Raw genomic sequence first — 16,657 nt, 5'->3', positions numbered from 1 at the left:
TCTGAGGGGTAGCTGGGTGGTGTGGTGGATAGAGTCCCAGCCCTGGAGTCAGGAGGACCTGAGTTCAAAGTCAGCCTCAAACACTTAATCATTGCTTAGCTCTGTGACCCTGGGCATGTCACTTAACCCCATTGCCTTAAATAAAATAAAATTTAGGGGAAAAAACTGTCTGTTGCTAATCTTTACAGAACAGGGGAGCATAGAGGGGAATACATTCCTTTAAGTCCATGTTCTTCCTGTCTTCCTTTTCCCTTAATAAAAATTTCTCCTATCACAGTCTTTTGTCCTTTAACCTTCTTGGTCATAACTCTATAGACATTTTTGAGTTTGACACCAGCTCTTTTAAAACATGTTGCATCACTAAACTGAGTTTCATAAAAGTTATCTGATGGAGGCAGAGTTGAGACTGTGCATTCTACACTACTCTATTGTAAAGTGCTGTGAATTCTACACTACTCTATTGTAGCCTAACATATTTGATTTAAAAAAAAATGAAATCTGGGCTACCTGTTAGCTCCTGTTGATATGATAAAATATAGCCTTTTTCACATGAAAAGACTTTCAAATAGGCCTTCATGCTTCCAACACACTGGAGTTTTTTTCTTTCTTTTGAATTTTACAATTTTTCCCCTAATCTTGCTTCCCTCCCCCTGCCCTCCAGAAGGCAGTCTGTTAGTCTTTACATAGTTTCCATGGTATACATTGATCTAAGTTGAATGTGATGAGAGAGAAATCATATCCTTAAGGAAAAAATAAAGTATAAGTGAAAGTAAAATTACAGAATAAGATAACAGGGTTTTTTTTTAATTGGTCTTTGTTCAAACTCCACAGTTCTTTCTCTAGATACAGATGGTATTCTCCATCACAGACAGCCCCACATTGTGCCTGATTGTTGTACTGATGAAACGAGTAAGTCCATTAGGGTTGATCATCGCCCCCATGGTGCTATTAGGGTGTATGGTGTTCTGCAGGTTCTGCCCATCTTGCTCAGCGACACACACTGGAGTTTTCTAACCTAAGTTTAGAAGAGTTCATTCATTTTTGTTCAATTTTTTTTTCATTAGTTTCAGAACTTTAGTTGCTTCAGGTCATTTCAAATGTTCCTTCTGTCATCCAGAAATTAATTCTATTTTCCAACTTGGTGTTATTTGTAAATTGGATAACCCCACCCCACTATGTTGTCATTTGGTTTCAGTTGTGCCTTACTCTTCTTTTTGGGGGGGGGGGGAGAGGGTTGCAAGGCAATGGGGTTAAGTGAGTTGCCCAAGGTCACACAGCTAGGCAATGATTATGCCAAATCTGAACTCAGGTCCTCCCGACTTCAGGGCTCTATGCACTGTACCACCCGGCTGCCCCCGGGTCTGACTCTTCTCCACTCCATTTGGCAAAGACACTGGAGGGGTTTGCCATTCCCTTCTCCTGCTCATTTTACAGATGAGGAAACGAAGGCAAACAGGATGAAATGACTTCAGTTTGGGAGGCTGTCTTCCTGGCTCCAGGCAGGCACTCCCATTCATTTGGAGATCTCCCACTGGAACGGGCCTTCCTGAGTCAAATCCTTCCAACCCCCCCCCCCCCCCCCAATATTTTATAGAAGAGGAAAATGAGGGACCCAGACGGGCCAAGTCTTAGACTGCGCTTTCTTGGGTCGGTCTTGGGGAGCCCCTTGGTCTCCCACCCAGAATAAGGGGCCTCTGCCTGCCTCTAGGGTCCCTGCAGACCCCAATCCTGTGACCTCTGGGATCCACGGGAAGGGACGGACCAAGCTGGCTCTGTGCCGCCCCCCGCTGGCCAATCGGCATCAGGACAAGGCTTCAAGGTCACGAGCAGGCCAGGGGGGCCGGGGCCTGCTCAAGGCCAAGGGCCAGGAAGGGCCTTGGGGGCGCGGAGCGGAGCCAAGCGTCCCCCTCGGTAAAGTGAGGCACCCGGGCGGGGCAGCGGCTGGCGCGAGGCCCTGGGCGCGTCCGGCGCCTCCTGGGGGTCCTGTCCTCGGGAAGGCCAGCCCAGGGCTGAGCCGGATCTGAGTGGGGGGCTGTGCCGAGTCCCCGGAGTCGCCTGGGTCCGAGGGCAGGGGTAGCCCCCGAGGCGGCCCCGGGGGGCGGCCGGGGTCAGGTGACTTGTCCAAGGTCACGCGGCCGGAAGGCCACACCGGGACTCGCCCCTCCCGCCCTCGGGGCACTCCCCCGCTGCACCTGGGAGCCTCGGGGGTTTGGGGAGGGGCCTCGGAGGCCGCCCCGCCCCGCCTGGCCCGCCTTCCTCTTCTATTTGTCGGCGTTTCCCAGGGCGACCGCGTCACCCCGCCCTCCAGCCAATGGAAGGAGAGAGGAGGAGGGGCCTTGGACTCAGGCGACCAATCGGAAAGCAGCTCGGGCCCAGCGCGGTTCGGGAGCCGTTAAAAGTGCGGGCCCGGAGTCGGGGGGTGAAGGGAGGAGCGGGCGGAGTTTCAGCCAATCAGGGGCCGCCGCACCCACGAGCCCGGGGCCGGCGGCCAATCAGAGGAGGCGGCGCTCTCGGGAGCCGGTGCCCAGGCCCGAGCCGGTGCCCAGGCCCGAGCCGGTGCCCAGGCCGGCGGGGAGGCCCGGCCTCGTGCCCGCGCCATGGCGTCGGGCGCTCCGGCGGCCGCGGCGGGGCCCGGGGAGCGCTTCCTCTACTACGCCTACGGCAGCAACCTGCTCGGGGCGCGGCTGCGGCTGCGGAGCCCCTCGGCCCGCTTCCACTGCGTGGCCCGGCTGCAGGTGGGCGCGGACGGGGGGCGCGGAGCCCGGGCCGGGCGTGGGGGGCCCCCGGGGGGGTGTCCCCGGCCCTTCTGTGGGGGGCGTGGGGGGCCCCCGGGGGGTGTCCCCGGCCCTTCTGTGGGGGGGCCCCGCGCCGCACCCCCTGCCCCGGGCCCCGCCGGCCGGTGTCCCCGGCCCTTCTGTGGGGGCCCAGGCGGCCGGAGGGCCGGGCGGCGCCTGACCACACAGGGCCCCTCACGATGAACGTGGGCAGCCCCGGCCTCCAGGAGCTCCGGGCCGCGCTAACTCGCCGCAGACCAGTGGGGGGGCAGCAGTGCCCTTGATCCATCAACCTTTTCTATATATTGAACAAACTTCAAATTTACAATAAATGATGTGAAGCCGGTTTGTAAGGGCCCGCAGAGAGCCGCTGTGATCCCTAGATCTGCGTCCACCTTTCCAGAAAGGGCTGACCCGTAACTGGCTAGCTGAGGACAATTGGCAGCCGAGGAGGACGGTCTGCAGCCTGGCATGTCACTGGGGTTCATTCAGAGCACACGCACAAAAATCCACTAGGAAAGCTAAATCTCTAGCGACCCGAATAAAGGTGTTTTACATTTAGTGCAGGCTTTGATGGACAAATTCTGTACATTTAAAACCCAACCTTTTAATGCAAGTCCCTACGGGGAAAGAACAAATTAGACCAGTTGGAAATGCCACAGATAATACATGGCCCTAAAAGGGCACATATTAGAGATATTTGCTTTTGGTGAGAAAACAAGCATATTGCCTTAAAAAAAGAAATCTTGATATTTAGGGGGTTCTTTGAACTGAAGCAAAAACTGATCATCCTTACATTGATTTTCCATTACAGGATTTCAAACTCGACTTTGGAAATTATCAGGGTATGACGAGTAGCACTTGGCACGGTGGCATAGCTACTATCGTTCAGAGCCCCGGAGATGAAGTCTGGGGAGTCGTATGGAATGTGCATGTGGAAAATAGAAGTTCTCTGGATGAGTAAGTGACTCCTAATTACAATGGAAATAACATTAATGTAGAAAGACTGTGTGTGTGTGTGTGTGTTTCTTCTTACTGGTGCTTAGCACTTACTGCTAAGCATTTACTCTTGCTGACTTCTCAACCTAATGCTATATAGTATTTAAAAAAAAGAAAAGAAAGGAGAGAGGGGAAAAAATATAACATTGAAAAGTGGTTTTTTTTTTATTATGCGGGTGTTAAAAATCAACTCAGTTTAAAATTATTTCAAACCAAGATTATACCAAGGGGATGATTTTATTTTCAAATGATTTGATTACTTAGAAATTCATCAGGCTTGTGGCAGTAGAATGTATTTTCTTTTTCAGAGTCCTTGGAAGGGAACATTATGCAGTTCCTGGTTCCTTCTTCTTTCTTGTAGTTATTTGACTTTTAAAAATAAATACATACCAAGAGAGTTTTGTCTTTAGATTCTAAAAAATGAATATTTAAAAAATAATTTGCCTATTTCTTAGATATTTCAGAAGCTGTCTTAGCATTATTGGGACTAGTCTTATAAAATGCCATTTACTTCTGAGAAGAGTGATCTTGTACAATAATATAGCTATCTAAATATCAAGGGAGTGTTTCTCTTTTATTTAATTGGTCCTTTCAGGACTCTGTTCTAGAGTTATCTAACAAGCTACAATAGGGAAGAGGAATGGATTAGCTGTCCTTGATAAAGTTATATGTATCATTGGAAATTGGATACACCTCTCTCTCTCTCTCTCTCTCTCTCTCTCTCTCTCTCTCTCTCTCTCTCTCTCTCTCTCTCTCTCTGGCTGTCTCTCGTCTCTTTCCTCTCTGTCCCTCTTCTTGCTCTTTCTCTTCTTCCCTTTTTCTCCTCTCTCTGTCTTCTCTCTCTTTTTCTGTTTCTCTTTGTCTCTGTATCTCCATTTCTCTCTCAGAGATAGTCATTTTTGCTAAGTTTGATGTGTTTGTTTCAAAGTACCAAGCAGGACCATTCAAAATGTAGTCCACCTGTGGGTTTACTAAATGCTTTAGTAAACAAAACTGAGCTTCTGCAGAGCTCTCACTAAAATGGCAAATCAAAATATATTGCCTATTGTTTCCATAAAAACTTTTAAAAGTAAGGTTGGGCAGCTCTACCATAGAGAGTAGTAATATTGACAGATGCGCAAAGACTGAAATGACTACTTAGTAGCCTGATGTTGATATGGGATTTTTCTGATAAGAGAAGTTAAGAGTTACAAGTAAAATCATGTTCATTTGTTGGCTTACCCAGTCTAAATAATTTATTTGTAAGGTGAAGGCTTGCTAGCCTGTTATTCCAAATTACTTACATTAATAGGCAAAACTATCTTGAGCAGAGGTTCTGAATTTACAATTTATGAGCTTAATAAAAACGTTCTTGAACTGGTTTTCTTTTTAATCCTCTGTATTTTATTTGATGTATTTAACAATCTGACTCTGAGAAAGGGTCCAAAGTTTCCTCGGACTGCCTATGGGTTCAGCACATACAAAAGGTAAAGAGTCCCAGGCTAGAAGAATCAATATTTTTTTGACTGTTGCGCTGTGTGTGTGTGTGTGTATGTGTTCTTTCCAACCTGAAGAGACACTCTTACATAATACATAAATTTGGGAAAATCAGTTTATGGGGAACATCTGGTTTTGGATTTCAGACAAGAAGGAGTTGAAGATGGCACATATATTCCAATAGAAGTTGATGTTTACAATCAAGAAGGGAAAGCATTAACCTGCCGGTCTTACCAGATGAGAGATTATGTCCCTGCACCCCCCTCCCCTCAGTATAAAAAGGTAAGCAGTTGGTGGAACTCAGACCTTGGGGACATTGCTCTTTTGAGAGAAATCAGGTTGTTTTTATGGAGAAATTTGTTTCCAGAGTCAGCAGAGTAGTATGGAAAGGGGGAGAACTGGAAGGCTAGGCTGTGGGTTCACATCAGAGCCAGCTGCTCTGCTAGTTGTATGTCCTTAGGAAATATTTCCTTCTCCAGATCTGTTTCCTAATTTGTAATATGTAGGGGTTGGAATAGATACTATCAAAAGGCTTCCATAGTTCTAAGAATGTTATCCCCATGAGCTTCCATTTACCATTAGAGAACTAGAGAAAAGACTTCTCAGTAAAGTTTTGGGTTTTTTTAAATTATGTTTTGTTCTTTTCTAGAAGGGGAAGGGAATAAACAATTATATGGTGCCAGGCTAAGCACTTTAGACTTATTTGATCCGACCCAGGGATCAGAGATATGGGTCTGGAGTTGGTGAACTGAGTTCAAATCTCATCTGGGATACCCACTAGCTTGGCAGATCACTCAAGTGTCCTCATCTTTATTTATTCATTTTTTGTGAGAAATAGAAACAACCAATTTAGTCTTTCATCCCTTAATATGTTCAAGCCATAACACAGAAGGGCAATCTCAAGGAAGCCAAATCTTCTTATTCATCATCCCTAAACATGAAATAATTCACATCCAAATCCCTACCTCCCCATTCCTCTAGCTTGGCCTTGCCCCACCCCTACCCCCCAAGTGTAAAAACCATCATAGATCCTTTCCCTTCCCCACAAAGGGAGCCAGGGCCAAATGGCACAAAAGCTTCTTGGGAACTCATTGTGTCTCAATATGAGGCTCCCAAACACCTCTGAACTCCTGTGGTGGTTTCTCTTCTGTGATTAGTAAGTTAGATTTCTGTACAAGCAGGAAGAAATAAAGGGAAAGGAAGGCAGGAACAAGGGAAGAGATCTCCAAAAATTGTCCTCATGGGACCCCAAACTGCACGACCAACTCCTCTTTTGCGTCGACCCAGATCTGAGAAAGTGCACTATAGGCATAAGCAATTATTCTGGAGACCTGCTGCAAATCTGCAAAGGGGACAGGGTCACTGGCAAGTACTTGGTGGGGCTGGCTGGTGAGTGATGGCAGTGGTGGCAGCTTCTTCCAATGAGTCAGGCTACTGCTCAGGACAGCCAGGCGGGTACTGTATTGTCTTGCTCGGTCCATGTACTCATGCTGTTCCATGCCCTGGGAGTCTGCCGCTGATACATCAATGATGTTGCTGGCTGTCTTGGCAAGGATAGAAGAAAGTAGGGCCTGCTCATCTGTTCGGGCTGCAGGCAGGCTGTGGTAGTTGGGTTCTGCTCCATTTAAGGTCTTGGTTGGGGGACTGCTGGGGTCCAGAAGTGATTTCCGCTCCTCTTGATCCTGGTCCGAGTCCTCGTTGTCACTGCTATAGCAGCACCCCATGGCTGGGCCCAGCTGTGGGGGGGGTCGGGTCTGGAGGATTGGCATCCAAAAGGAGCCCTTTCTCGTCACATGACCTGCACCCACAGCCCCGAGGCTCCCACTGGCCCTGCATCGCCGGCCTCTGTCCTCATCTTTAAATGGGGGTAATAACAGTGCCTCCCTCCCAGGTAATTGTGAGGATCAAATGAGAAGTCAAATGAAATTATCCTTGTATAACCTGCAGCCTGGCACAGGCAGCCTGGTATACAGCAGGCACTGCCTAAATGTTTCTTCTCTAATATGATCCCATGAAGTACCTTCTGTTAACTCCAGTATTTTCCAGCCCTCCAGATCTTTTGTTTTTTGCCTAGAGTGAAAATTTACAAAATGGGTTGAGGCGAATCTTAATTAAGAAATTAAGAAAGAGGAGCAGCTAGGTGGCGCAGTGGATAGAGCACTGACCCTGGAGTCAGGAATACTTGAGTTCAAATCCAGCCTCAGACACTTAATAATTACCTAGCTGTGTGGCCTTGGGCAAGTCACTTAACCTCATTTGCCTTGCAAAAACCTAAAAAAAATTAAGAAATAAATGTCTTTAGAGAAAGCAAATATCTCTTAATTTAAAACTAGAAGTATAGTTATAAATACTTTTCAACAAAACTAAAAGAATGCAAATTATTTTGTGTTGTAAAAACACATTGATTTTTAGAATGAGAATTTCCTTTGCAAAAGTGGTGACTTTGGGTGTGGAGCATTGTATCCTGCATAGCTGAGTTGCTGTGGGTTAGTTTTATTGAGTTGTATTTTTCCTTTTTCTTTTTTATTGTTATAAGAAATGGCTCTCTGGATGAAGAAGGGGAGGGATAGATTTGAAGGTGAAGGTAATAAAGATGATGTCAACAGTTTTTTTTTAATTTTGAAAGGCCCACTTTGAAAGGTTTATAAGTTTGAAAGGTTGTGATTTAATTCATATAATTTCACAAAATCATTTTTAAAGAAAAGTAGTTTGCTCTAAACTGAAAATGATGGCTCCAGCTGAGATGCCTTATCTTGGGTTCTTCCCTGTCATTTCTTCTCTCCTTCCCACATCCAGTCAGTACTAAATTTTCTTTTTTCTCCCCGTGCTGAATCTTTGGTAAGCCTCCTCTCTGCAACTGTTTCTCATCACCAGTGCCCAGTAACTTTCAGTGGACCCCTATTACATGCCAGATGAAGCAGAATGCCCTAGCTTGGACGTCAAGGTCTTCCTGTGCTCTAATTTTATATTTCATAGGTTTTATATCCAGGTAGAAAATAACAGAGGATGTTAGTTTGTTAAGAAGTTGGGGGAGTCTGTCAGTGCAAGACAGAGCCTAGATGCATCTATATTTGTAACCAAGTAGTGTATTTTGAGGTAGGTCTTCATATACTGAATCTAGTGAAAATGTTTCACAAATCTCGTTCACAAGTTAAATGGTATAACCCTTTAACAGTCACATAACAAGTCTACATAGTACCATGTGGTAGGGAGTGAAGAAGACAGTTTCTACTTAAAACTCCTCAAAAAAGAATTCAAATGTAATTTCACAGAGCTGGATGGTAATGGTGGGCCAGCAGAGAACCTGCTCACAGACACCAGCTGAGATGCTAGGTCTCTTCACACCCAATGAAGAGAATGCTATTCAATGGGCAGAGATATTTGGGACATTCTTCTCACCCAAGAGGGAACATCTTTCATACCTTCATACTTTCTTGGGGGAGTGTGAGCTCATGAGAGAAGGACAGTCTTGGATTTTGTTTGGGACCCTTGCTGCACCTTGCAATGCTTCAGAAGTAATTGGATTTGAATTAAATTATCTTTTAAAAAATGCTTTGTTGATAACATGTTGTCTTTTTATCACCTTTACTTCCTTCTGTATCCATTCACCCACCCCATTCCCTTAAAAAAATCCCTTAAAACAAAAAAAATAAAAAAGGAAAAGATGGAAAAATCACTTCAGCCAAATTAACCCCCATTTTAACTGTGTCCAATGAATGAGTCCCTCTCTACCTCCTCTTCAAAGAAGAGAGGGGAGCCATATCCTCATTTCTCTTTGGAGATCTTTGGTCGTTACTGGATTTTCATTAATTTTTTTTAATTCTCATTTTATAAAGTAAGACATTTAATAATTTGCATTGTAAGTACTCATTTTTTTTTGAAGGCCAAATGAACACCATCACATCCTGCACCCCCAACCTTCAGCAACCCTTGTTTTGTTTTCCATCTATTTCCAGGTCATCTGCAAGGGTGCCAAACAGAATGACCTGCCCTCAGATTATCAGAAGAAATTAGAAGAAATCGAAACAAATCACTACCAAGGACCCGTGAAAGTCCTTGAAGAAATTGAAGCCATCATCAATGAATCACTATAGCAAATGTCCATTATAACTTTAGAACATATATCTATCTAATCTGACTTTTGACCTTATCATTAATTTTCATTACTGTCTCTCTTTGCCACTTTTGCAGTTTTTTATATTTGATAAGGTGAATCCCAAATTGTCAAATAACTTATGCTGCCAGCTGTTGGGACCTTCTCTTGTTTCTGACTTTCCATAGGGATTGGGGTCAAGGCTCAGGCATAACAATTTTGAGACAGTATAAGACTTGTACTTGGTGAAATCCTTCTTTGGATATTGGCCATGATTTTAGGTGTGGTCTGAGAAGAAGAGGACACCCCATTGGCCTTTCTGGACAAGGAGGCTGTTTCCCTTTGTTTAGCAAAGGTGGGGAAGCTGGAGATTGCTTTCATCTGATGGTGATTTTGATAATAAAATGAATGTCAATGATCTGTTACTTTTGGAGGAATAGAAACACCTTGGGGTACCACATGGATTCTGCGCTGACCCAGGAATAGGAAGAAGTAAAAAATTTTATCTGAATCGTCTGTGCTGCAGTTCTGTGTGAGAACAGTTCCTCATCTTTCATCATCATCTTATTCTTTTTTATATTGTATGTGGTCCCCTAAGTGAAACAAGACTTTGGGAAGCCCAACCGACAAGGTCATGAAGGGGAAAGGACCTTGCAGCAGAGTTCTCAGCTGTCTAGGGGCTGACCCCTCAACATTTGTATCCCAGTGATCTTGGACTAGTCTCTCCTCAGCCTCTGTTTCCTCAGCTGTAAAATGGGGATAATCATTGCTCCCACTTTCCAGGATTGTTGTCGGAATCAGAGGAGTTAACAATTGGAGCCTCTAATAATGTGGTTTTGGCCTTGGGAGGGCCACAACCTTCCAGGGCTCCAACTACTCTCCGAGAATGATCTTGAAGCTCTCTCCTCTGGGCGTCCCTCTCCTGAAAAACCCCTAGGTCATTCCTACCTGCCTGTTCTTGAAGTCTCTCATTTCATCAGTTATCCTAACCAATAGTTTGGAGAAGAGTCCTGAGATTTATGTGGAAAATCATCTTCCTGCTGCTACTGTGGAGAGCAAGTCCTTCATACTTAAAACAGGTCTTTGAGATAAAGGAATCCTGTGGAATCATCAGCCTAGAACTGGAAGGCTTCCTGAGTTTATCTATTCCATTGCCCTTGATTTGGCAGATAAGGAAACCGAGGCTCTATCTGGCTCCAGCATTCAAACTCATGTCCCTGACTCCAGGCTTTCAAGGTCCAGCTGTGACTGGCAAGAAGATAAGTCACAGTTGATCGGATGGACTGTATGACCTTCAGACCAGATAACTGATCAGAAGCTTCAAACCTCTTCCACCCAGGCTGTATCACAGGGCCCCAGGATGGGATGTTGGTGAAATGGATACTGGAAGCTGAATATTGGTCCCATAAATTAATTCTATCACCCACAAATCTACTGTTTTATTCCAAAGTGGTGTCAATGACCCTCACCGACATATCTCCTGGTCCTACATTCCCCAAGCAGAAAAACAATTTATGGTTTCTGTTTTAGGGCATCTTAAATAAAAGGCCTGGAAATCTTCAAACAGATTTGCCATGTATAGAATTAAAGACCAATTAAGAAACATTTAAAATCAACCTCTCTGTAGCTTTCTAGTTTCACCTTTCCCTAAAAGGCCTTTTCAGTCCCTTCTTCTGTGTACCAAGGTCTCTTCTTCCTGGTGATGCCAGTGGGTTTCACCCTCCTGGTTCTGTATGAAGGATAATCCTGAGGGGCAGCTAGGTGGTACAGTGGATAGACTGCCAGCCCTGGAGTAGGGAGGACCTAAGTTCAAATCTGAACTCAGAAAATAATTACCTACTTGTGATTGCCTCACAGCTTTGGGCAAGTCACTTAACCCCATTACCTTGCAAAAAAGCTGATACACATTTATTAATTATTATTAATTATGAGCTTACTTTGATCAGAGCCTCAGAGAAGGGTAAACTGAGGGAATCACTATATTGGGTTTCACTACCTTTTGTCCTAGGAAGTTCAAAAGGTGTTCATCGTGTATCTGGCTTCATGAAATCATAGGTTTTAGAGCTCGATCAGACCTTAGAAACTAAGTCAGGTTCTTTCATTTTAGAGGTAAGGAAATAACCCCAGATTGGTGAAGTCACTTGTCCAAGGTCACACAGTTAATAATTCGAATTAATGCAGGAGTTAGAACACAATCCTTCTGCCTCTGAGGGGAGCAACCTCTGAATTTCAGCTCCATCTATAAAACAGCTTCCTTTTGCATGAGGAAAACACACTTGTGTTGTCAGACACCAAACCTTAGTGTGGATTTTAATCATTTAACTTGCAATGTTTGAAATTTTTTTTCACTCTTATTAGTGATTCTTGGGGACAGCCTTGAACATAGTCCTTCCCCTCATACTTGTAGCTTGACCAGGTGACAGTCTCTGAGGCTTCATTTACATTCATTTGCAAGGCTTCAGGGATAAGTGTCTTGCTCAGGGTCGCAGGGCTCCTAAGTGTCAGATGTCTGAGGTAGAATTTGAACTCAGGTCTTCTTGACTCCAGGCCCAGTATTCTACTGACTGAGCTACCTAGCTGCCCCATGCTCACATTTATATGGTGTCCTCAGGGTAACATCATATTTTACATAATTGACATCATAGATTAGATTCAGGAAGAACCATAGACATCGTGTAGTCTGACCTCATTTTACAGATAATTTGCCCAAGGTCCCACAAGTTGTAGAATTTGAACCTGCCTCTTTAAGATTTGTAAAGTGTTTTACAAGAATCTCATTTTCTTTTCACAGTAACTCCGGGAGGTAGGAGCTATTATGAAGTGCATTTAATAGACGAGGAAACTGAGGCAGCCGAGGTTAGGTGACTTGCCCAGGGTTATACAACTAGTGAGTATCTGAGGTTGGATTTGAACCCAGGTCTCCCAGACTCCAGCTCCAGGATTTCAACAGAGTTGGCTAGTAAGTGTTCATGGACGGGGCAACAAGGTGGTGCAGTGGATCGAGCACCAACCAGCCCTGGAGGCAGGAGGACCTGAGTTCAAGTTCCTACTCAGACACGTCATCATTACCTGGCTGTGTGACCTTGGGCAAGTCACTTAACCCCACTGCCTTGCCAAAAAAAGTGGGGGGTCATGGCCATTGTCACCCAGAGGTGGGGCTTGAAACCAGATCTTCCTGACTCCAAGCCCGGCCTAGACCCAAGCGCCCTCTCTCAGTGATTGCTTTTTACAGCTTTCATTTCCCTTCCCCACAGGAACCACAAGGTGCATTTTTTCCTCTGACAGTAAGAGAGCATTCACCGGCTCCGACTCCGCCCCTTCCCGCAGCCCTCCCCCACCCTTGGCTCTCTTGGACGCCCCCTCCCCCTCCCCTCTGAGAGAAGCTTCTCTTGATTCCAGCAGCCACCTGGATGGAGGCCTACTATGTGCGGGCACTGTACCCACCCCTGGGAAGGCACTAGACCTGAGGGGGATGGGGAAAGGGTCCCCTGGGGGGGGGTGCTTCACTGGGGCTTGGAGGAGCATTCCAGGCAGGGCACACAGCCAAGAAAAGTGGCCAGAGGCTGGAGATGGGCAGGCTGGGTGCGGGTGCGGGAGGACAGTGGTCCCGAGGGTGCCGGGTCCAAGTGAGGAGCACAAGCCGGGTGGCCAGGTTGTGAGGGCTCTGAATGCCGAGCCAAGGGGAGAGGCTCGTGTCTGCAGGGAGGCGATGGTGGGGGGCTGGGGAGAGGCGTGACATGGAAGGGCTGTTGCTTTTCGAAGTCTTTTGTCCGCTGAATGGAGGATGTGCGGATGAATAAAGGGGGAGAGACTGGAGACAGGGAAACCCCACTTCTCGCCCCCCCCCCCGCGGAGACTGCCTAAATTCAGGCCAAGGAGATGAGGGTCTGCCCCCGGGGTGGGGGCTGCACGCAAGGGATGTGCCCGGGGTGAACTCCACACTGAGCGAGGGGGATCAGAGAGAAGGGGGACCGAAGGCTTGGAGAATGGGGGAAGAAATCGGATCCCCTCCCACAGAGTGGCAACGTCCTGAGGACCCCAGTGCGTGCTTGTCGACTTCCTGGGTCTCAGTTTCCTCAGCTGTAAAATGGGGGGGGGGCTTGGCTTGGATAATGTTTGGTCATCGACAGCATATGCCCCATTCCGCACCCGTCGCCCCCACTAGCTCTGAACTAAGGGGAAAGCACCCCCCCCATGTGGCTTGGCCAGGTCAGCGGGGTCCCACCGCTTTTTTGGTGCTGACCCCTCCAGGGGGGCCTTTCCGGAGGGCCGGGAGAGGACCCCGGGGCGGCGCCAGGCGCGGCCTCCCCACCCTCGACCCGCCCCCGTCCCGTCCCCTCCCCCTCCCCACTTCCGGGCCGCCTCCTCCAGAGGCGCGGGGGGGGGGGGCGGCGCTGCAACATTGTTGCCTCTCGGGCCGCGCTGAACTTGGCCGCGGCTGTCCTGGCCCCGGGCCGCCTGGGCCGCCTGCGGGCTGGGCACGGGGGGCGCAGCTGTCCTCCCAGCCGAGTCGGACGTAAGTCCCGCGGTCCGGGGACCCCGAGTGGGGGGTGGAGAGGGGCCGGACTCTGAGCCGCCTCCCCAGGACCCGCCTGGACCCCGGAGCTGCTGCTCCTGCCCGGTTGGCTGGAGGCTTCCGCGCTCCCCGACTCTCAGTGAGTATGATTTGGGGGCGCCTTTAGAGGCCAGCCCGACCACCCCGGAGGCCTTTTTGCGTCTTTCCCGGGGTCCGATCGCCCAGGACTCTGCAGGGCGGCCCCCCGGGCGGGCGAATGGGGCGAACTCGCAGTGGTCTGAGCTGTCCCGACGGCTTCCCGGGGGGTGGGGGGGAGGCTACGTGGGCAGCGTTTGGAATGCCAGCTGCAACCCCAGGGGTCTGAGCATGGCTACTCAGCCTTGACCCTTGGAAAGCCAAGTTGGAGGGGCTTTTCCAATCCGGGACGCCAGTTTAAGAGTGCAGCTTGAGGCGGAAAGGGGGTGGGGCTTGCTCTTGGGCTCCCTTGGGAAATGTGAGTCCAGTGGTTAGAGAGTCCAGAGGCTCGGGAGGACACTAATCAGATCCCAAAAGACTCGTGATGGAGAAGGCCGGCCGTGGCCAGAGAAGGTCTCTGGAGTGTAAATGGGCCCAAAGTTTACCGTCCCCAGGGGTTTTAAGTTGTCTTATGAATTAGGTCAGGGTCTGGATGTGATTCTTTTTTCCAACCTGATATTCTAGATCTGTGTTTAACAGAGTCTGTCTTACATTGCTTCCCGTCAGGGGATGAGGGAGGCAAGAGAGGGAGCGAGGAAAATGTAAGAGAGAGGAAATGATTACACGGAGTCGGGAAAATAAGTAAAGAAGGAGGGGAAAAAGAGAATGCACTGTCTTAGGCTGGAGCTGCCACTCCTGCCCTGTCCTTCCTGCATCCTCTCATGCCCAGTGCCAATGGTGGAACCCTAAACCCAGGCGGGGCACAGTTTGGAGGGTAGGGACGCCCTTCCTGGGAGGCAGGTCTGTGGGTTTTGAATCTATCCTTCAGATGCTTACTTCCCATTTTCCTAATTTGGGTTCTGCAGGGCCAGTCTGGGCCCTTGTAACCTCGGTTACCCCCTTCCCCACAGATAGAAGTTAAGGATGAGATCGGTGAGAAGAGCTAAGGGAAGGGGACCAAACACCAGGACACCAAAGAGACCATCAGTGGTTCAAATGAGGACCAGTTCTTGCTTTCATTTAGGGATTTGGATTTGAGCAGCTAGCCAGAGTTCTGGACAAAGGTATCTTTGGGGGACTTTCCCCAGGCCCTTTTCCCTTCAAAAATCTCTAGACTTTCTTCCTTTCACTTTTCTTTTCCTTTTGATAAAGGGCCCTCTCCATCATTTCCTTTTCCTTATAAAGTTTTCCAGTAGCCTCCAGGAAGCCCTGATGAGGGTAGTTTTGGGGGTTAACTTCATGCCCCTCACTCGATTTGGGGTTCACAGAAGTGGGACCCCAATGACCCGCCTCTTTTTCCACTTGTAGTTACCGTCTATCTGTTTGGTCGAAGAGCCAGTCAGCCCAGCCCACTGAACAGAACTGGCCTTGGAGCTGGCTAGTCCTGCGTCTGATACATCCTGGCTGTGTAATAAGCCTGGGACAATCACTTCCTTGGAAATGAGTTTTTCAGAATTGCTCAAAGGAATTAGGCAGTTCCTCCCAGAATATACAAAGGAGTGGGAGCAAGCATTTATTAAGTGCCTGTTGGGTACCAGATATCATGCTAGACACTTTACAAATAATATGTCAGACTGTACAGATAGGAGTTTCCTTAATGTCAGTGAAATCACTGGTCCAGTCCCTATACACCAACGTTTTGTGTTTATTTTCATATAAGCCTGTTGGCTTCATCAGTTGAACACTTCCCCTTTGTCTTTCTGTCCACAGGGGGACACGGTCTGGTATACAGCAGGTGCTTAACAGATGCTTGTTGATTATTTTACTTTCTCCCAAGTTCTCTCTCTCTTTTTTTTAGATTCTTCAAGGCAATGGGGTTAAGTGGCTTGCCCAAGGCCACACAGCTAGGTGATTATTAAGTGTCTGAGGCCAGATTTGAACTCAAGCACTCCTGACTCCAAGGCCGGTGTTCTATCTACTGTGCCACCTAGCCACTCCCTGTTGATTATTTTATTTCTGGTTATCCTGCACCCAATCATTCCCCTTTTTTTGGTGGAGGGAAGAGCACCTCCAATGGTGCTAAGTGATCTCTAAACATTGCTTCAATTCGTCCTCATAACCCAGAAAAGTAGGTACTAGTATCCCATTTTACAGCTGAGATCATTGAGTCAGGAAGAGTTAAAGTGACTTTTCCCTGTGTCTCAGAAATAAAGTCCTTTTAGCTCATAAGCCCTCTGTCGGGAAAATGGCTCTTTATTGCTTCTCCCTCCTCAAGCAGGCCCTGGGAGCCAGAGCTGAGCCAGTCTCCACCTTCCAAAAGCAGCTCACCCAGTGTATAGGGATTCTGCAGCTGATTATGTCCAAGCCCTGGCTGAACTTTTCACCTACATGTCACCCTGCATGATATTCATAATTCATAATTGTGCCCATGCATCTCTTTGACAAAAGAGTGGCATTGTTTATGTTAGAAACCCACGTGGTGAGGCAATTCAGGCATAGCTTTCTGGTATGATCATTTTTTGCTCTAGTCAGCAGCTGAAGCCTAGTCTCTTCCCCTCCCCTTATGACCAAAGGATCCTCTTGATTTTAGTTCATAAGCATCTATTAAGCACCTCTGATATACTCTCCCAAGTAGTGAGGTTGCAGAAATGAAAAGCTACATTGCATCTGCTCCCAGTTAGTTTA

The 16,657-nt window shown here is 47.6% G+C and overlaps 1 protein-coding gene and 1 pseudogene across 1 annotated transcript; one reads left to right on the top strand and one right to left on the bottom strand.

Annotated features, from left to right (window-relative positions):
- Positions 1-2,436: 2,436 nt before the first annotated feature.
- GGCT (gamma-glutamylcyclotransferase) lies at positions 2,437-10,954 on the top strand. Its single transcript, XM_074195579.1, has 4 exons — positions 2,437-2,735; positions 3,589-3,734; positions 5,396-5,531; positions 9,206-10,954. The coding sequence occupies exons 1-4, from the start codon at positions 2,598-2,600 to the stop codon at positions 9,341-9,343; spliced, it is 558 nt and encodes a 185-aa protein (XP_074051680.1). The 5' UTR covers positions 2,437-2,597; the 3' UTR covers positions 9,344-10,954.
- LOC141494424 (ragulator complex protein LAMTOR1 pseudogene) lies at positions 6,396-6,979 on the bottom strand (annotated as a pseudogene).
- Positions 10,955-16,657: the final 5,703 nt, after the last annotated feature.

Source organism: Macrotis lagotis, chromosome 7, assembly GCF_037893015.1.
Source record: "Macrotis lagotis isolate mMagLag1 chromosome 7, bilby.v1.9.chrom.fasta, whole genome shotgun sequence".
NCBI lineage: Eukaryota > Metazoa > Chordata > Mammalia > Peramelemorphia > Peramelidae > Macrotis > Macrotis lagotis.
The sequence above is the reverse complement of the archived record's forward strand: the minus strand, read 5'-3'. Positions and strand labels throughout refer to the sequence as shown.